The 21,255-nt window shown below is 42.3% G+C and overlaps 1 protein-coding gene across 2 annotated transcripts in view; it reads right to left on the reverse strand.

Annotated features, from left to right (window-relative positions):
* Positions 1-3,344: 3,344 nt before the first annotated feature.
* The window catches only part of cntnap5a (contactin associated protein family member 5a), a 138,515-nt gene continuing 120,604 nt past the window's right edge, over positions 3,345-21,255 (reverse strand). For both annotated transcript variants that reach the window (XM_056389831.1, XM_056389830.1), the window contains exons 16-24: positions 20,439-20,609; positions 19,220-19,438; positions 17,581-17,820; positions 15,146-15,373; positions 13,512-13,645; positions 11,436-11,523; positions 11,033-11,233; positions 7,372-7,446; positions 3,345-4,863 (exon numbers count right to left, since the gene is read on the reverse strand). In XM_056389831.1, coding sequence (XP_056245806.1) covers positions 4,646-4,863; positions 7,372-7,446; positions 11,033-11,233; positions 11,436-11,523; positions 13,512-13,645; positions 15,146-15,373; positions 17,581-17,820; positions 19,220-19,438; positions 20,439-20,609 — 1,574 coding nt within the window. In that variant the 3' untranslated portion in view covers positions 3,345-4,645. The remainder of the gene's footprint in view (positions 4,864-7,371; positions 7,447-11,032; positions 11,234-11,435; positions 11,524-13,511; positions 13,646-15,145; positions 15,374-17,580; positions 17,821-19,219; positions 19,439-20,438; positions 20,610-21,255) is intronic.

Genomic DNA, 21,255 nt, shown 5'->3' on the forward strand with positions numbered 1-21,255 from the left:
CTCGTATATGACCTCAAAGACGGGAGGCGAGGCTGAACTGCCAACGCTGCAGTGATTCACATATCCTCTGGAGGTATGAAAATAGTATCCTTTACACAAACTGTGCAGATAGCTTGTAAATTTGTTTGGACATGAGCCTGCAAGACTTTGCTACGAATTAATAATAAAAAAAAAAGGAGCCTTTAAAGGCAAAAACGTGTGACATTTTATTTGTGTTTGTGCACACAACACAGGCACTAAGAGGCATACAGAACATATGAAGGAAGCTTGGAGTAGCAGCTAATCAGAAGCACCACACACCAAAGAGTTTTCTTTTTAGATATCCGTAGACAGTTTTGAATAGATGAGCAGTAGAGAAAAAACAAACTAAAAAACATTTATTTTTAAGCTACAGATTGTGCATGGTTCAGTCTGTCAGTCCCCTGTGTTGGCAGAAGATGTAGCAGCACAATGTTTATGAGAGCTGCTTTTAAAAGGTCATTAAATTATTGGCCGGTCCCTCATGTGCTCTCAGAGGTCGCTGGCCCCTTCTACAGTCGTGCTGCTGACTCTAATGGTTTGAGCTACTGAATGTGGTAAGCAAAGAGTTGTGGCTGCTTTTATGACTGCTGGGGAAAAAAAAAGAAAAAGGTGCATGTCACTGTTGAGGTCACTAAACAGCCTCCTGTACGCAGTCATTATTAGTTACTTCGAGAGGGGTCAAGAAAAAAATACAGTCATTTTCTGTCTTCTAATTCAGTAAGTTCAAAGAAAATAGCTGCAGCGGTGATCTCAGTCTGTTCACACTACATCCATCAGGAGTCACCAACCAAGTCATACAGTCATAAACTGTGACCCAAGAGCAGAAGTAAAAAAAAGAAAAAGATTATTATTGGCTCGTTTGTTAATTACATTGTGACATCATCTTACTCTAGTTCGGCCAAACAAATACATGCAAGCGTGCACAGTTTGTAACATGACCGCCATATTTCTCCTGTTTACTCCGTGATTATAACCGTGTCCTCCAGAAGTTTCATTTGAAGACCGACCTTGTGCCACAGCGGCGTGACTAGGCTGTCTCATTTCGAAGGCTCCTTCAAAAGCAGCTGAGAAATGTCGCCTTCTTTTCCCGGGAAACAAAGGATCTACCTGTCCCAAGATTCATTGCTAACCAGTGACGAAACCAAACAGCAACCGACAGAGAGCCTGAGGATTACACTTTTAAATGTAAGTGTTGAGTTTCAGCTCAGTTCATCATCTAACGGTGCAACTGTTAAAACCTCAAGTTTTTGTGGAAAAAAAAAAAGAAACATGTTATCATGGTTGCTAGGCGACAGGAGCTGTGCTTTGTGACTTAACGGTAACGGCGGACACAGCTGGTGACGCAAAGCGTAAATCCTCCGTGGTTCCAGACCGTCTCATTCTGGTTCTGCCTTCTACGGTCTAAGACATCTATGAAGGGATACACCCTCTTACCGTTGTGTGGCATGGCTCCTGTTGCCTAGCAACCTTGACAACACAATAACTTGAGGTTTTCAGGCCCTGGGTTTTTAACAGTTGGGAGTATTGACCTTCCACCAACTGTAACATAAATATCAACGCCTGTTACAAAAAGCCCTTTAACTCTGGACTGCAGATTTAGGTCATTGTCTATCAGTATATGTGTTTTGATGCAGTACTACAACATCAACCGTTAGATGCAATGATAACAAATAACATTGCAAAAAGTGTTTAAAAAAAAAACGACCAATTACTGCGAACGTTGGATCAACTCTTAAACTAGATTTGACAAAAAAGTCAAAACCACTATAGCAGCTAAAAAAAAGCCAAGCAATAGATCTTTAAGGACCTTTATTGGAGGGCACATTACGAAAGTTTCATACTATTCCCCTCCAGATCTCACCTCCGAACAGCAGGAGGCGCTAGTGTAGCCACAATCAAAGGTGTGATCCCTCACCGGCTTCCCACCTGCACACACCATGTTAAATGTCTGACTGGAAGTAAGTGCTGGTCTGCTACAGGAAAAAAAAAAAAGCATCTTCATAACAATTCAAGACCCTGTTTCAAGTTGTTGAAGTCAAGCCATTTTAACAACAGAGGATTAACAATATATTCACTTTTATTATTAAATTATACATCTATACAATAGATCCTTAATAAAACTGCAGCTATACAAATCATTTAGAAGAAGTACCCACGTGATATTACCCATTGCAATATAACCTAAACACTCTGAGAGGTAATGTATTCATTCTCTGATACTGGAGATCTGCAGACTATCACATCTTGAGACGTACTTAGATTACAAGGACATGCACAGATAAGGTCCGGAGGCTCGAGACCCTATCTCTCGACCAGGCCGCTCTCCTCGTGTCGCTTTCAGTCACGTAATCTTGAGCCATGGCAGCGGCGGGGGCTGCAGGAAGGGGGTGATATTGTTTGTCAGTCTTCTCATCCATCACTTCATCAGCGCATTGGTCCAAAAAAAAAAAGAAAAAAAAGAAGAAGAAGGGAATCACAGTCAGATATCTTCACAATTGTTGGTTTGCTTCCCTTGAAATTTTACACAGACATTCAGGAGGAATTATAATGACTTGCCCGACACTTAAAACAAAAACAAACGCTGCTTTCCTCTCATCCTCAGACGAAGCTTTATTTTTTTTGGGGCTTAACGCTCGTGTTTAGCACTTTAAGCTAAATACAACTGATGTTGACGAAGCGGCTAACCTGAGAGCAGCTGAAGCCAGTGGATAAGGAGCTAAAGCTGATCATGTAGAGCTCAGACAAGCTGGTTTTCAAATTTAGGTATATCGCTTTTCCTCTGGCGCCACCGTCAGGTCAGATTTAGCAATTTTTTTACCTCACTACTAAGAAGGATCTAAAAGAAGAAGGTCTCAATATTATTAACTCATGATTCTATTTTGTTTTTGGACGTGTAATGTGCTCTCAGGACCTCTAGGTGGCTCTAGACTTTGTGTCTTGTAAGATGTCTATAAAAAGTCTTCTGCTTGAAATACATAGAAAACACCACTTATCCCTGTAATCCAAATAGTAAATAAATAAACTAATGATGTCAGGTTACACGGCGGCCTTTTCTTCGATTCGCAAAAAACCCTAAACACTGCCGGCTAGCGCACAAACTAAAACTTTCTGAGTTTGGTTTCACACCGGGTCGACACTGTAATAAATACCACAGCCTCACAGTCTGAGTCTCACGCTGCGAAAACAAAACGCACGACCTTTTCCTGCCCACTTGGCTTCTCACTGGCGATTGCGATAAAGAAAATAAAACAATGGCGGAAGAGTCGTGTTGTAACTCGTACACCCCCCCCCCCCCCCCCCCCCCCCCCCCCCCCCAGCATGCTGGTCACATTTGTTCCTGCCCCCCAACACTTCCTGTACATACAGCACCAAACAACTGCCTGTATACCACAGAATCCAAAGATACTTGGGAGCTGCGTTGCTCATATACCAGTATCAGACAGAATGTGCAGTGGTTTTTATTCCTGGCTGCCTGCAGAGTTCGGCGACACTCACAAAGGCAGTTTGGTACATACACCTCTTATTTTACATATTTGTGTAAATTACATTTTTATTTATTTTTTTTATTAAATACTATAATCCTCTCCACTAATTTCTTATGTCTGCTACTCTCATGGTACAGGTTTTTATGTACTGGAAAAATAATACACAATGAATTAGCACAATTTAAATCAACATAAAAATCCATGATTTCATAGGTCATCCTGTAAATATTGTCTACAACTAAATAAATGGTGCACAAAGCTCGACCTGGAAACCTGGTGTGTATCCAGGAAACAAAAGATTATATTTATTGGACTTTTGAAGGTTTGTCAGTCTCCATGCTGCGTCAAACAGTGCAGTGGAAAACAACTTCACTTTACTGATGGTCAACTGGCAGATGTTGCGCATGACTGGGAAATTCCCATTTCCTTTTATTCCGTGTGGTGTAGGTTGCAACAACTGAATGACAATAAGCTCCTCTCTATGTAAATGCAACTGCCTCTGTGCAAATCACATGAATAACTGCAAAAATGTTCAAATAAAAACTCGTATGCAAATTAGGCACTCATACAGTATAGGCAGTATTGTCCCCGTTTCTTCTTCTTCTTCTTCCTCTTCTTCTTCTTCTACAACATTCACCACCACTGCAAAAACAAAGACAGCAGCGAAACGCGCGCATATCTTACAGGCCTGGCCTACATTTCCTGACTTGCGAGTACAATTTAGTGAGTCCCCACTGAGATGTGGAAATATTCAGCATTGGAGGGTTTTTAAATCTTTTAAGTTGTGCGCGTTCAGGATGGACAGCAGCTGCACTCACGGTGTCCCCTCTGTCCACCCCCCCCCCCCATTTTTGCCAGAACATTCATCTTTTGCTTTACACATTTTGGGACGACAGAAACCACAGCAGCTTGATTCGGACAGTTTCACCAACATCAAATACACTAACAGCTGTAAAGGTTCAGCCACTTGCTTGTACTTGAGCGTTAAGAGAGTGGACTTTTTGCAGTGTTCCTGGGGGACTTCCAGGGCACGGAGATTGTTTTGTTGTTCGAAATGCTGTGGCAGCACATCCACCTGTTAATCCTTTTGAAGAGAGAGGTAAATTTTGCAACTTAGGGCCAAAGGGTGTACGCTGTAGTCAGATGTAGTACTCCTTCATGTTGTCCCTGACTGAGTTGTGGAGGTGCAGCTCTGTCCTGTAGTCTGTGTACATGCTGTGTCTGTGCTCCTCTTTGATGGTGCCGCTGCTGTCGCCGCCGCCGCCGCTGCTCGCCTGGGCCTGCCGCTGCTGGTAGAGGAGGCGGCTCATCACGGCCAGAGCGCATACGGCGATGAAAACCACGGCCGTGACCACACCTGAGAACACACCAGGGAAGATGCATCAGTAGGTCTCAGTGACGCTCTGATCCTGATCTAAACTACTTCCAGTGATGTCAGCGTCAACGCAAAATTGTTACCTTCAAACGCAGAAACGCTGTGTTTAGATACAAAAACACACAATCCTATATCACACAATCAATTTTCAGATCACAGCAACCTCAAATTAGTTGCGATCAGGTGTTAATTAGACACAGAGATCATTAAATCAGCGTCAACATGTGCTTGCAAACACGTCTTGTTGCTCTGACAACACTGCCTAACGGAGAAGCACAACTGGTCGTCACGTCACCACTGGTGCACCGAGGTTCTGTGTTCTGTGTCGGTGACAATGGAATCGCAATGTTGTCGACTGTTTTCCAGCATCTCACATTATTCATTTATAAAGCTCAACTGTTGAAGCTTCCCATGTTTCTTCCAATCCTCACGTTCGCACTAACACCGGCAGCGCTGGTTTCAGGTATTATGCACCGTTTAAATGGAATGAGCTGCAAACTGCCCTCAAACTAGAGTCTTACATTTCCCTTGGAGATTTTAAATCTATATTATTTGATGTATTTTATGACTATTGTAAATGTTTTTAGTCTAATTCTTTCTTTCTTAGTTTCTTGTGTTGTGTAGTTGTGTCAATGAGACAAATAAAGATTAAGTAAAATAAAAATGACAGAATGCATCTTCTCAGTTTAAGGTGATTCAAACATAATAATGTAAAGTATCATTAAAATCATGATCTTTAACAAAGGTACTATGTAGGAGTTCTGATAAACATTATGTCTATACAATATTAATGCATTAGCTCATGCGATGTGGCGGTTTCATTTTCTATAATGCTAAATGACTCTTAAAATCTGTGCCTATAGTTGGCTTCATACAAACAAATCTACTCTGCACATCACAGTGGATCACACAACATACTAAGATCCAGATTATTTTGCAGCTTTAAACTGAAGCACAAATAATAAATGATCCACACATGAAAGAGGCTTTTATCGAGCTGATATTGATACGTTTAAAAATGCCTTGATGTAATTCTTAATCCTGGAGGACTAGTCTGGAGCCTCCGCTGGTTGCCTGGAAACTGGACCAAAGACATGTTTCTGCACATGACCCCCCCCCCCCCCCCCTTCACCCTATCCTCCCCCTGGGAAGACAGGAAAGACAGGAAATTGTTGTTTTTACACTTTGGGTTTTTGTAATTAAAAAAACTAACTGTAAGTTGTTAATCAGTAATGAGTTTCAGCGGCTGCTGTGTCTGCTGTATTTATGCTACGCTAAGCTAACCACCTCCTTGCTCTGGCTTCATATCGTCAGTCAGTGTATTTCCTAAAATAACAACGTACAGTCCAGCTTTTATCTAACACATGGTGTTACATTAAGGAGAATTACACACTATCTCTGGTCACGATATCACAACAGTAGGTTGAAATTCAAATTATTGGTTGTGTTTTTAATTTAATGACATAAAGTGCAGCTATTTTGCATAGACACTAGTTCATTCTTCAGGTGCTCAGGTTGCTTGAAGACCTATAGTCTCCCTTCCCCCTGCACCTAACTGAACTGTGTTGATATAAGAGGTTAGACTTAAACTGTCAAACTATTCCTTTACATGACTTCATTGGATCTTTCATCTGTCATCTCTGTTGTCAAAACAAAACATTTCAACTGTAGGGAGAAGCAAAACACAAAACAAGCGCTCCCTGTCAGGGAACCTCAGAAATCCTTTAACATTACCATCATCAAGTTAAATGTACTCAAACGTAATACACGTACATGTATTGAGTTTCCACATATGAAATATATGTACATACACAGTAACATAATATATGTACATATGTATATGTAACCGATATATGTAAAAATTATATATTGACTATATATATTGTCTAGTCATACAAACATGTATGTTTATATTGTAGATATATGTATACATAAATATATATCCATCCCAAAGCATATATATATATATATATATATATATATATCCATATATGTTCATATGATACATGTATATATAAAAGATAGACATGTATGTTTAAATTTAATAAGCAATTAACAAGAAAATCATATAAACACATACAGAATTTTAATAGGTATGTTGTTTTGAGAAACTTGCATTTGCTATGGGTATTTTTATAAATGTTATAAACTCGTATCTTCATATATCCAGAGGATGTATATATGTAATAATAATATATCTCCTAACACATACGGCAACATCACTCTCGTCATAGGGGCATATATGTCATATATTACATTTCTGTGTGGGTAATTTCAATTTCAAAACCAAACTGCATGATTGCCAATGTAATGATGAAAATGAGCTTCAGCTTGAGACTGAGAACAGAAAAAAAAGGAAAAAGAAAAAAGAAAAAGAAAAAAAGAATTAAGACGGAGGCAAATGGAGAGAATGACAAATAACAAACAGCTGGGACTCATTTTCAATTAACCAAAGAAAAATAAACCAGCACAGAGGAGAGAAAAACAGACCTGCGATCACTGCCAAATCCTTCTGGGTGCCATTGCCACGCGGCTCTTTATCTTTATTGGCTGTTACTGCTTGATCTGGAGGAGCAGAGAAGAGAAAGAGTGAATTCATTAATGTACCCATTATACAGGAGACGCAAGCATGGTGTTAAGATCTCTGGGATCTGTGGTTGCCACCTTTATCAGCGAGGTGTAATTCAATGCACTTCACTACTGAGCTGTAGAATTACACACAATTATATTACATGATAACCAGATTAAAGTTTAGGTGTAGTTTCTGTCCTCATACACACCGACGTATCTGCTTTTTCCTCTTCCTCTACCTCTCTGATCGGGTAAATGACTTTTAAATGTCATCGCCATCATCTCATCTCAATATCACTGATTTAAGTTTTCATCCCTGACAGAGACGCCTGGTCATTAGAGCCGGGTCGAGTCTGACCTGCGTTAGACCTCGCTCAGCGGGGAGGAGGAGGCTGATGAGGGAGGGTTAGCTGATGTGTGCTGACCCATTTAACCCCTGTCAAAGTGTCAGACTGAATGGCGCATGAGAGTGAATGAGTCTCGAGGCGTGCGGCTGGCGGTTGCATGTTGCATGACGAGCTGTTTCGTGTAACTGCCAAAGCAATGATGGACAGACTTTCCATTTCCCTGTGGATGAGAGAATCTGAGCTCCACCTGGTGCCTCAGCAGACAGCGCCATTAGGAACAGCATCTCTAAATAATTGTTTTATATCTATTTTCTATCATTGTCTTGATGTAAATCTGTATATGTTGTGAGAATCTGGCATTGGCTTGATGTCAACGAGGAAACGCCCAGAACCGGTCCGTCCTGTGAGATTCACCGGTTCTGCCTTTGCTTACTATGTTGAAGACTTTACACTTTATTTTGAAGCATTAGCTGCTGCACCTTATTAAAAAACGCTAAGCATGACTGTGTGGAGACATTGTGTTGCTGCTATCGGCCTGGTGACAGCTCCATTAATAAAAATAGAAATGCATCTGGTCTGTCAGACAGATGACTGAAAACACAACTGACGTGTGTCTGGTTTAGTCACACTGTCATTTGATGAATTCACAAGACGGTAGTTAAAAGTTGTTTCTCAAAACTCTTAAAAACCAGTTAGTCCTTACAGTGGTTTTTCATTTCCGTTTTCAGATACTTTTGGAGCTTAACTCAGGTTTTCAACAACACCTATCTTACACTTCTCCTGTGTTTTATATGAAGTGTCGATCCATGAGAAGATATATTTGTGGTTTTAAGAACCAAAAACCATCTTAATTTAGTTTTACATCTCCTCTCTCAAGCTTCACTTAAACACTTGGAGAAACCAAATCCTGCAAGGCTTGGATGCTGGGTGTGGGCGGGCGGGGCTTACAGAGTTACAGAGCGATCGCCCTCGCAACAGTCAGCTTGGAGAGCGGTCGTTAACCAACAGACTAAAGTTTCAGTTTCATTAACATTCATTAGCTACAGCTGATAATAATCTACCGATGGTGACGTCGGTCATTTTTACCCGCGAAAGCAACCGTTAGCGTCGTCTATAAATGAGAAGCCGTTAACGGTCTTTTGCAAATAAAGGGAGATAAAAGGTTTGATTAGAGATTTGTTAGGTCTAACCCAACCCTAGTACACAGTCCATCTTCTGAAGGTTTCAGCGGTCAAACAAATAACAACAACCTCCGACTAGGGTCAGTGAGGGTGAAGCCCAGTCCTGGTGTTGTGTGAAAGCCTGTTCCTCTGTTGATATGTGTTTTCACCTAAGCTTACTGGCAAACTTATTCTAACCCTAATAGTTGTGGGGTACAATACAGTTAACAGAGTTGTAATGGGATGCATGCAGCACGCTCTGTGCACCCTGAATGACAGGCACACAGAAAGGGTTTGGCTGAGAGACAAACAGGGATGGTAAAAAACTTTATGGATTTTTTGACAGTCCACGATGGTTCCTGAGAGAGAGAGAGAAAGAGAGAGAGACAGAGAGAGAGAGAGAGGCAAGGAGGAGCTGAGTGAATCAATATGCTGCCCACATCTCTACAGTGAAATAAGATTTTACTCATTTTAGTAAAAAAAAAAAAAAAAAAAAAAAAAAAAAAAATCAATCAATATGTGGCGGTTAATGTTGATATTGAGGCAGGCCGCAACAAATAAATCAATGTGCGGGAAACACTGATAGCTGCAGACTACCTGTCACCTACACCCACACCTGCTGCTTCCTGTGTATGATACATCTGACGTGTGCAAGACTACGCAGTGCGGTGAGTGGAGTTTCATTCAGCCATCTTTAAGTGCAGCAGAGGAGTATTAAAGGAAGAGAAAGTGAAAACAAAGACCCAAACAGCTAAGCAGCAAAGACAAGCACTTTAAATTTTGGTCCAGGCCAAAAGACAGAGAAATTAATTGAAGCAGCAACTATCTCTTTTTTAATAGGGAGCCGGAGTGAAACCGGAACTTCTGGGCTCTGTTCCAGAAGTAAGAAAATCTCATTCAAAATCCCACTGACATTTATAACTATGCTAATAACTAAAACTCCAGCTTTGGAACTGAACCTTTATCAATAGTATGCTGTGTGATTCACTTCATGTGTTTGTAAAATACTTTTCTGAAAAATGATGTAATATTGCTGTTTATTCAATATTTATGTTTTTAGCAGCCGTTAAAGAACACCATTTCCCATAAGCCCTAGCCCTGCGGGTGAAATACCACGGCTCGACTGAAGAGGTGAGTCCATGAGGGAGTCGAGGGGTCGTTCAAACATGAGAGGACTGAATGATGTAGAAGTTTTTTGACAAGAAATGACATGAGAAGAGAGTGTTGGTGAATTTTATGTAGATATATGGATGAAACCAAGAGCATTTTTCCACCACATGATACTGACTCAACTCGACTCAACTCTACTCGCTTCTGGTACGAGGTACTTATTTTTCCACTGCAGACAGTACTCTCGGAGTGCAGCGTTGTTATACAATACTATATTCAATGTGACACACACATTAACAATGGAGGATATCGAAGGGAAACCAGACTGTGGTGTGGTTTTGCCGGCTGCCATACTAAAAGTATGAAACAATGACTAACAGAAATGTAACGACGACCAAAGTACCTGCGCTGCAACACTTTTTTTTGTGGGAGCTGTAGTTTTTTCTCTGTGGTCACAAACTAAATGTTTAACTTTATTAACAATCATTAAGGTTTGAAGTTCTTACAGCAGCTGCTGCAGTGGAGGCTGATTAGTCCGACAATATGGAGCGTAAACCACAACCACAGGAACACAGATGAAAGAATCAGAGATTGTACTGAGTTACAGAAGATACAGAACAGATTAACATGATTAACATGTCAGTCCCCCCCCCCCACTCATTCAGTTTATAGATATATAATGTACAATAATATAAAGAAAGACAGAAAATCTGCACAATTAAGAAGCTGGAGCTAGAAGCTAAACTCCCACATGACTAATCAACTAGCTCATTAGCAAGATGTTTACAGGCCTGAAAAAAACAAAACAAACACAACTTTGAATTTGATGGAAAAATTCTTCAGTGTTGAGAATATGAACTAAACTAAACCCGTGTTTGTTGCTCAGCATGAAGATCAACCTGGAATCGACTATGTGGTGGTAGTGTGTGTGTGTGTGTGTGTGTGTGTGTGTGTGTGTTTTACCTTGCAGAGTGTGTGAAGTGGACTCTGCCAGAGCTCCACAATTTGACTGAACCAGTGGACCGCGGATGGTGACCAGTGAGCTTCCCCGGTTCGTCAGCGCTGCCTTCAGCGGCGCCACGTGATTGAACTGGACCGAGGAGAGGCAGCCAATGAAACCTTTAGAAGCCGCTTGCATCACTTCCTCGTTGAGGTTCTCCCTCCCTACAGAGATACAGTTGAACACGTGAAAATGTACAACGTTGCCGATGGTGACATTGAATTACAGTAATTTCTGAGTGACCAAGTCAAATACGGTGAAATAATGGAAGACAGGAAGTGAAACATGGGCGGGACAGAAATACCACAATAAAGGCATGACATGGGAGTTTTTCAGCAATTCTCTGGACATCATGGGAGCACTTACTGGTGACTTTGCCCAATGTCAAGGATCTGATTAAGATCAACTCTGCATCAGATGACAGCATGTACTTTCTGTGGATGTCCTGGTCGATCTGGTTGAGTGGGGAGAAATCAAATAACAAGCCGATTACAAGAAATCTGAACCGAGGAAACACCAGCAGCAGCAGCAGCAGCAGCAGCAGCAGCAGCACATTTCAGTACATTATAGATTGAGACTTGTGTTCTCTGCTGCTTCACACGGCACCATATCCGCCCACAGTTCGCTTTGAAGTGATTTAGACCTTTCACTTCTGCTCTCCCATGCTGACTCAGACGCATCACTTAACCTGAGGATCTGCAATTGTTTCTGCAGGATTTTGATTACGTCTACTGACGTCTATGCAGACCCTCTCCACTGTCAAGTGTTTGGATAGCAAGTATGAAATTCAGCTCTAAGTCCTGTGACTGTATTTTAGTGTTGTGTGGAGATGCTTCACACTGTAATACATTTAAACACTGTTGAAGCATAAATATATGTAACGTAGAGCTCTGAAAAAGTTTATCTTTTCAACCAGAGTTCGCCTGGTCTAGACGTCTAGATGTCTTTTGATCCACAAATCACCAAGTCAGTGCTCACTGCTTTCTTCTTCTTCAACACTACAATTATTTTTGCATTTGAGAAATTACATTTTGGGGAAAGAGCACTGGCTTCCAGATTCCCGTCAACATTTCAGCCAGAATGTTTGAGAGGCGAGCTCCTGTTTACAGGAACGTTACTGTCATATCTTCCTCTGGTTTGACTGTTTCTGGACTTTTGGTATTTGTTTGGACTTTTGATTTATTTCTTGTTTTATTTTGAAGTAGATTTTCCTTGTGTGTCCACTGTTGTTTTTACTTCCAGTCTTTGTGTTGCGTTTTCCCTCTTCAGTGATTGCTCTAATGTGTTTCACCTGTGTTCAATCACCCAAGTGTTTTGGATTTTTCTGGTGTTTGGAAGTTTCTTTTCTTATTAAAACATTCTTTTCACACCAAACCCCCCTTTTTTTGTTTTGTCTGCATTTGGGTCTTTAGCATCTTAAACCTGACAGTTACACACATTCACACCTGGAAGCTGCCCAGTACAACCACAGTCTGACCTGCTGACCACTGAGCAGCTCTGCTGGAGCAGGTGGGGGGGCACTACATACTATCTAGTCATATCAGAGGTCCTCCGACACTATCAACCTTTAAATCTAAACTGAAAACATTCCTTTTTAGCTGTGCTTGCCTGTAGTCGGGTTTGCCTGTCTTAATTCACCATTTTTTATTCTTTTTTATTGGTTTTATATCTTATTTTTTATTGGATTAATTATTATTTTATTTAATCACATTTTATTTGTTTTAATTTACACATCTTTTTTACTGATCAGTGGGTGGTCTTATTTTATTTTTCTTAATGGTTTTTAATTCATATGCATCATTTATGTGTCTGTTTTAATTAGTGTCTCATGTTTCATCTTCACACATATCCACATAGTTGCCGTGGTTGCGACTTCTTTGATAATTCATGTTTTGTGCAGCACATTGTGCTTCTACCTGAATAAAATGTGCTGGATAAATACAGTTTTTTGGTGCTGATGATGATTTGGATGAGCGCTGTTCTTTCACTTTTCCCACCCAGATTTAAAATTATTGTTTGTTCTTACAACATCTGGATCTGAATGGTTTCAGTCAGTCCACTAAAACCACTGGATAAAGATTAGGGTCATGATTAAAAAAACAACTCAACTCCCCTTGAAAATATATTACGGCCCCGTGTCTGATCACTGCTGGCGTTGGTCAAAGGTGAAAACAGATGTGAAACTTTGACCCAGTGAACTGCTCCTCAGACCCGGAGTTCAGTTATTCTATAAATAGTAAAAATGTTGACACTGGCCACTGCTATGAAACAGATTGTGACTTGGGAGCAAACACACTTCTCCATCTTGACACTTGCCCTATTTGAACTGCACATTGCTTCCTGCACTGGCACTAAATATTGGTGCTGAATGAACTCACTTCTGCAGGAGAACAGCTTCATTTCTAATCCTCACGGTAAAGACTCGTGTGTCCCGTCACTCACCTGAACGTAGAGGTTTTTGCCGACTCTGTGGATCCTGATCCGATGGAGACGCCCGTCTGCCAGGTTGCTGAGAGCGGGGCTGAACACATCTGGACTCCTGTCTGTCTGAAGGTGATACCAGATCTGCAGACTCCCTGGATACACAGCATGAAGAGACATGCAGCGCTCTCCTTTAAACAGATCTCCGAAGAAATCATCATCTGAGCACTTCACTGTGATCAATCATGTTCACTCCACTCCATGAAAAACTGCATTCAACATTAAACACACTCTCCTTTGGTCTCAAGTATGTGTACACTGCGTTAAGAGAAAACTGACTGAAACAATGTGGCTGCTTGTGTATAAATAGGTCGCTATGTCTAAACTTCTTCAATTGCCTTTTGAAATATACAAATATTTATCTCATAGCTCTTCACTCCCACACTGAATAAGTCAATATGTGCTCACTGTTTCTCCCACACACACACAGCTGCCGCCGGATCAAAGAGTCAGAGAGCTCTGCATTGTCAAGTGGAACTGGGTCAATATTACAATTCCCAGTCTGTAGGTGAAGGGCTTTGTGTTGTGATTCATTTCAAATCCAGCAAGTGCTCCTATAGATGAAGGTCGGCATTGGATGAAGTGTCTCCTCTGCCCTTCAGTGTTTACAGAGACGTGAGGAACATGGTGCGTTCAGGTTTAACGCAAAAAAGAGGGCATCGGGACGCCGAACTCCGACTAACAGCTTCACACGCTGTGGGTGTTACTCGAAAGTTTGCATGCGGATTTTAAAACAGTGAAACTAATACGCCTTGCAGAATATGTGGTCGACGGCGTACATTTTGCAGGTCAAAGGTCATGAAAGGTAAAAAAAAAAAATCAAAATCATTGAGCCCGTAAGTTGAGAAATTGACATCTGGGTTTAGTTTCTGAGCTAGAAAAAAAATGAGATTCGATGACTGCTCATCCTGTGTGCCGGAGGAAAACCTTCAAAATAAGGCGACATTTGATGATGGTGAGTCACATCTCAGTCATTTCACCTGAGAGCTGAAGACCTTCATATGTCAAACAGTATGTTTCCATCCTATTATTTGCCACCAACGATGTGAACTGCATGACACCTTCATCTGAATGAATCTGGTCTCAAAGGCCTGTCGTCAATGAGCTGATGTTTTCTTTTTAGCAGCGTTGCTAACAATGCAGTTCCTGATTGGCAAAGTGTATGTATGTATAAAAGTAACGGACTGCACTTATATCGCGCTTTTATAGTTTAATAGACCAGTGGTTCTCAAAGTGGGCTCCAGGGACCCCCAGGGGTCCTTGAAGGGGTTCCCAGCTAAAAGAGGAATAATTCATTTTCACCATAAGAAGAACTTGAGACTATGTTGGTTGTGGGTTTCAAACATCTAAAAGGAAAAATCTTGGAGGCTCGTGGTCTAATTTATGTCAGTTTAGTCCCTGATGTGAAACAGTTTGAGATCCACTGTTACAGATCCCTCAGAGCGCTTTGCAATACTCGCCCCATTCATCCATTCATACATCACACTGATGGAACAGCCATCAAGGGTTCAGTATCTTGCCCAAAGACATTTCGACACGAGGACTGGACGACCTCCTGAGCCACAGACGCTCCCCATTGCAAAAAACGCACGTACCGTTTTTGGCCAGGATGACGGCGATGTACTGATGGCTGAAGGTGCTGACGGTCAGCAGCATGGCCGGCCTCTGGGAGGTGACGAAGCTGAAGGCGACGTCCTCTCTGGCCCTGCTGCTGCTCTCTGTGGAAACACTGGTGGCCTGTGAGCTCCTGTTCTGCATCACTGAGAAAGGCTCCTGGAAGGTGTAGGTCACCGAGGACTCTCTGTCGAAGGACACCGACACCTCTGCAACGAAGAGAGGAAGAAAAAAACAGGTTTCAGTGCAGGAAGCTCAGTTCTGACTCTTTCTTTTGAAACAAGATTAAAAGACTAAAACTGACCTCTCAAGCGTCAGCAGAGATGAAGTGGTGTGTATTTTGCAGGTGCACATGGACTCAGGTGGATTTACAATACACTTAATTAAAAATAGCCAGAGATACGCATCAATATCCATCTCTCAGAGCAAGGCCGCAGCAAAACATCTGACAATATTTCATGTTATCTGTGGTGTAAACAGACTTTGATGTGTAAAGTTCTCCTTGAAGGTAGCCTGTTGTCCCCCGAGGCGATCAGACCAAGCCCGGGATGAAGTGCTGCCCCTCTCCTGGCTGTTGTTGTTGCTTAACCCACATGGTGGAGGGATATGAAAGTGATGGGTATATTTAAAATAGCAGTAGCAAGTTAATTTGTGATGTTACTGCCGCAAACACACCGAAGCTGGTGATTAAACCTCATCAAAAAGCAAAAATATAAAACATTGACAGCGATGACAGTAACAAGCCAGTGGGAGAAGCATCTCCACAAGGAGACAATGATAAGGACTCTACTTGAACACTGCAGTGATTCACGAGTGCTGTCGATGCAGGTGCCGAGATAAAAAAAATAAAAAAGTCCCTGGACAAGCAGCCTGGTCATGTGTGTTTTAATGGGTGGAAATTCAATTTTTCTAAATGAAATTCTTGTTTCCTGGGGTTAATGGAGGGTGGAACGGTACGGGAGCCACAGTATGCCTGACACACCAGGACACCATGACACCACCGCCTTGCTTTCACACCACCGCCAGCAACACATTCACTGTGAGACTGCCTGTGTGGTAGGTGCTAGCACATCCACTGGAGCAGATAATCCCGAGGCTCCTGCTGCTCAGCTGTGTATCAGTGCTGGGTGGCTTGTTTTAACACAAGTGGTTGACTTATATACACTAAATAAATAAAAAGAAAATAGAATGGTTCGGCTTCTGTCAACAGCCCACACATAAAGCAGTTCTCCTATGTGCAGGGAGGAAACGAGACACAGATTCAAACCAGCATAAAACATGCAGAAACAAAATAAGTGATATGCATAATACTGCAGGGATGAAAACACAGCACTTTAAATGTTAAATAACTTATTTCCAGAGATTTAAAAGTTTAGTTCCCATATCAAAACCCACATTTAGAACCTCTCTCTGACTTAAAGGGGATATTTGTACGTTTTCTAGAGTAGTATTGACACCAGACACCCGGCATAAAAGTAGCAAAATGCGACGCGTTTTAAAACTAAAACATAGCAGCGTGGACGGAAACGCAGACTTCCGCCTCGCCTCCTCATCGGGTTTCCTCAGCCACGACTGCCAGACAGTGGTGAACACAACACGGATGGGAACCACCGATTTGTTTAATCACTTGGAACTCACTCACACGGTTCATTAACTGTAATAGAGATAAAAGTTTGAAATAATCGTGACATTGATTTGAAGTCTTATCCCCCAACCCGACCTCCGCTCTTGACGACCCCCTGCAACTCTGCCCGCCATATTGTCTTGTTGCGCCCGGCCTCCTGCTGCATCCACCTCCTTTATTTCTTTGGTTTGGTTTGCTGCACCATCCGACATGCATCACTCCACGTCTTCACCCATCCATAGACTCCTGACTCTTACTTACACACGCCACGCCGTTTACTTAGTATTTCGGTGATTTACTGTTCCTCTTATAATTTGTAATAAAAACCAGAAATATCTAGGAGCAGAAGTCGGACCAGCTGTGTCCTGGAATGTGTGCTGCTTTCGTATTGAACAGACTGAGCAGGAGTAAACAGTGTAAACAGTGCGGTGTAGTTAGTCATGTTTGCAGCCAGGATCTGTTATCCTCCAGAATGTGTTCAAACTGTTTCTCTCCACCGCGTCGATGTGGCTGTTTCCTCGGCCTGTGTGTTGGGTGTCGCTGGGATTCGGTGTTGGTGTCTCACATCTTGCAGGAGATAATTTGCTCTAATGCATTTTAAATGTTCTTGCAGTCTGAGGTCAGGACAAGTATTAATTGTCTCTTGCATTACTTGCATTTTTATTGGTGCGCTGTAATGGAATAACCTTGACAGTGATCGATTTTTTTCCTTTGTTATAATGGACATTAATCTATTAAGAGAATTACACGAAGCGTGCAGCTTTTGTTAAAAACAGGCCGAGCGGGACTCGCCTTGGTTACAGGTGGTGCCCCCGTAGGCGGACTGGGAGCAGTCGCACACGTAGCCGTTGCTCTTCTCGATGCACCTCCCTCTGTTGTGGCAGAGGCTGCTGGAGCCGCTGCAGTAGCCGGGACAACCCGAGCTCACCCCGGGCGTCATCCTGGCCCTCTCCTCCAGGTCGAAGCTCACGCCGTTGACGGTCAGAGTCCTGATGCAGCCCAGGAAACCTCTCTGCTGGGACGCCGTCCCCCCTGGGAGGAGGACAGGGTGTTAGTCACATCTAATGCTCGCTGGCTGTGCTAAGAAGCATCTATAATGACTTCGTAATCACAGTCGCCTTTAAGGCTGATGAAGATTTATGATGAGCATTTACTTAATTCTGGAAAAAAAAAAAAAAAAAAAAAAAAAAAAAAGAGAAAACAGGCGGGTATCATCTCCTTTCAAACACAAACTCTCCACACTGGGATCTCCGTCTCTTCCAAAGCGTTGGTCTATCATTAAGGAGACACATTAAAATGTCAGAGGGGAGATAGGCTGCGGGGGGAATGTGACAGGAGAAAGAGAGCACCACAGCAATAATGAAAAAAACAATAAAATAAATGAGTTCTTCACAGTAGCTTATAGCAGAGATTTGTACATTTTCAAGTCTATATTAATGCAATAGTCGCAGGACATTTAAAGGGTACTGTTCGCTGTATTTCTCCTCTCCACACTGGCTGTGCCGAGATAACCCTTTGTACTGTGACTACATTGTAAGAGATGGGTCCATGTTCTGTGTAAAACTGCATTAAAGTACCAGCTTATGCAATTATGAGACTTGTGTACTCTGAATTAGAAAACACAAGTGGGGAGTTTTGTCTCGGTTGTTGTGCGTATACAGAAGAGGGAACAAGAGGGCAATTTGTAGCCTGGTGTTAGTTTCAGCTGCGCTTCACAATGCATTACGGCATAAAACAAGCATTGTCTGGAGAGGAGGAAAGATTACAGTAACCAATAGGGTTGTGAAGAGGGACGAGCCGCTGGTTCAGGAAGTGTCTTTCCCCATTTCTATTGTTATTTTTAAGGATAGTAGTTTTCTGTAGAAGTTTTCATTTAAAGCTCCATATTTTATAGATTTCCTGTGTTTTCTTTGTTGATCCATAAGAAGATATATTTGTGGTTTTAAGAACCAAAAAATATCTCAGTGTAGTTTTACATCTCCTCTCTCAGGCTTCTCTCTGGAGCTCTAGTAGCAACAGGTCGGTGAGCCAATCAGAAGAGAGGAGTCTCTGAGCCTCTCTGCTGATTGGCTGACTGTTTTCTGAGTGATCCAATAAAAATAAAGCAGATTTCAGGTAAAATACTCAGAGAAACCAATTCCTGCAAGTGTTGGGCAGTGGGTCTGGGTGGGCGGGGCTGGGGGCAGGAGGTGGCAGAGAGCGGTGACATCACAAAGTTACAGGAAGTCCTGACGGCTGGTTTTAAGGCTCATTTTCTGAATACAGGCTGTGTGCATTTCTCCGTGGACTGAGGCTTTGATACTTGTCAGTCGTAGTGATACACCCACAGAGAATTACGCAGTTCCCCTCACCTCTACAGTGTCTTACTCACAGCTCACCGTCAGTATGAATAAATAAATAAAAGGCAGATTGAGCCTGATGAAGAGCCTACCTATGAACAGCTGGCTGCTGAGGCGTAAGCGGAGGTGTCCGTCAGCCGGAGCGTCCAGGAAGCGGAGGGGAAGCTGGTCGACCTGCAGGGAGGCCTCCCTCACGTTGCGCTCTGCCCTCACGTAGTGCCACTGCCTGTCATTCAGGGGGAGGTGTGACTTCACGGACAGGACCGCCGGACCGTTTCCCACATCAAAGGAGAAAGTCACCACTGAGGGAGCTGGGAGGCCAGTGGGGGGAGGCGTAAACACACACACACACACACACACACACACACACACACACACACACACACACACACACACACACACACATATATCCAACAGTCAGGGCAGAGTGAATGTGATATTAGGGTTTCTTTATGCTCCTCTGTCCTCCCCTTCTGATGCAATGTGATACAAGGCTGCTGGGAAAACTTGATGACCTGAATAGATTTATGAGGGGGCTCATCTGACAGCTTGTCAATATTTCACAGTGTCTCTGATGCTGCAGTAATACATAATGGCTACAAATATCCAGAGAGCTCCTCCCTGAGGTTTGTGAACAAAACACACCGTAATCAACGATTTCACATCTTTTTAACACCTGCAATAAATAAACTACAGCGGTGCTGCTGGAACAACCGCTCCTGTCAGTGGAGGTGTACTCTCTGCTTATTAAATATGCTGTCTGGTAAGTGCAAGTTCATGTCCCTGAATCCTTTAATGCAACCCTTAAAAATCCCAAAGCCTACAGTGTTTTTCTTCATCGGTTCTCATGTCAACAAAAGCAGGTTTTTAAATTTTTTTTTATATCTAGCTAGATCTTATTTACAGCATTTTATCTGCTACAGTGAATCTACAAGGTATTTGGATTATGTCTTGCTTCTTTATCCATCTGGTCTATTCATTATGGATTTCAGCTTCAGTAGTTGGGTAATAAGGAAATGCTTTTAACGTCTCCTATGACAGCATGACATTGCTGTTGACTGTGTCATTAGGATTACATCATGCTGTGCAGACCTGACAGCCTGCTTCTTGGGGAAATTAAGCTGTCAGCTACAGTACAGCTAACATTTCCATCTGAGAAAAGTAAAAAAAAAAAAGAATATATATATTTATATATATCACTGACAGCTTTGTAGCTGCTGTTATGTATGGTTCCTCAGTCTGTGTGCATGCCCTTGTCGTGTACTTTGTGCGTGCCGCACTTCTCTTATTCTGGTCTGAATGTTGACTCACAGCTGAGCTCCACTCTGATGAAGTCTTTGAGGCCCAGGTTCTCGAGAAACACTCCTGAAGGAGCGCTGGTCTTGAAGTAAAAGGAGATATCAGAGGCGAGCTCTGCCTGCAGGGTGGGGAAGTAAAGGTACGACGACTCCTGGTAGAAGGAGGCTGCGTTCCATATAGACTCTGTAAGAGAGAGAGAGAGAGAGAGAGAGGGAGAGAGAGAGAGAGAGAGAGCGAGAGAGAGAGAGAGAGAGAGAGAGAGAGAGAGAGAGCGAGAGAGAGAGAGAGAGAGAGAGAGAGAGAGAGAGAGAGAGAGAGAGAGAGAGAGAGAGAGAGAGAGAGAGAGAGAGCGAGAGAGAGAGAGAGAGAGAGAGAGAGAGAGAGAGAGAGAGAGAGAGAGAGAGAGAAAGAGAGAGAGAGAGGGAGAGAGAGAGAGAGAGAGAGAGAGAGAGAGAGAGAGCGAGAGAGAGAGGGGAAGAAGAGAGCCGTAAGAGGAAAGTAAAACTGGAGGTGAAGTAGTGGCGGTGGGATGATTCATGAAAGTGTCATGAATGTTTCCCCAGGTTATTATCATGAACTAAAACTGATGAAATAACGAAAACGAGATGTGAAAGAACATTTTCTTTAACTGAAATAAACGTAAAAATGAGGCTTTATAAAAAATATAAAATATAACCGACTGAAACTAAAATTGTAGAGAAAGTGTCTTTAGTTTTTGTCAGTAATTTTGTAGCTGTGCCAGATGGAGCAGTATCTTACCAGCTGATTGGCTCTCAGTGCACGACCGGTACATGTGCACTGTAGGCGTCCCAAAACATTCACTGTATTA

Source organism: Seriola aureovittata, chromosome 11, assembly GCF_021018895.1.
Source record: "Seriola aureovittata isolate HTS-2021-v1 ecotype China chromosome 11, ASM2101889v1, whole genome shotgun sequence".
NCBI lineage: Eukaryota > Metazoa > Chordata > Actinopteri > Carangiformes > Carangidae > Seriola > Seriola aureovittata.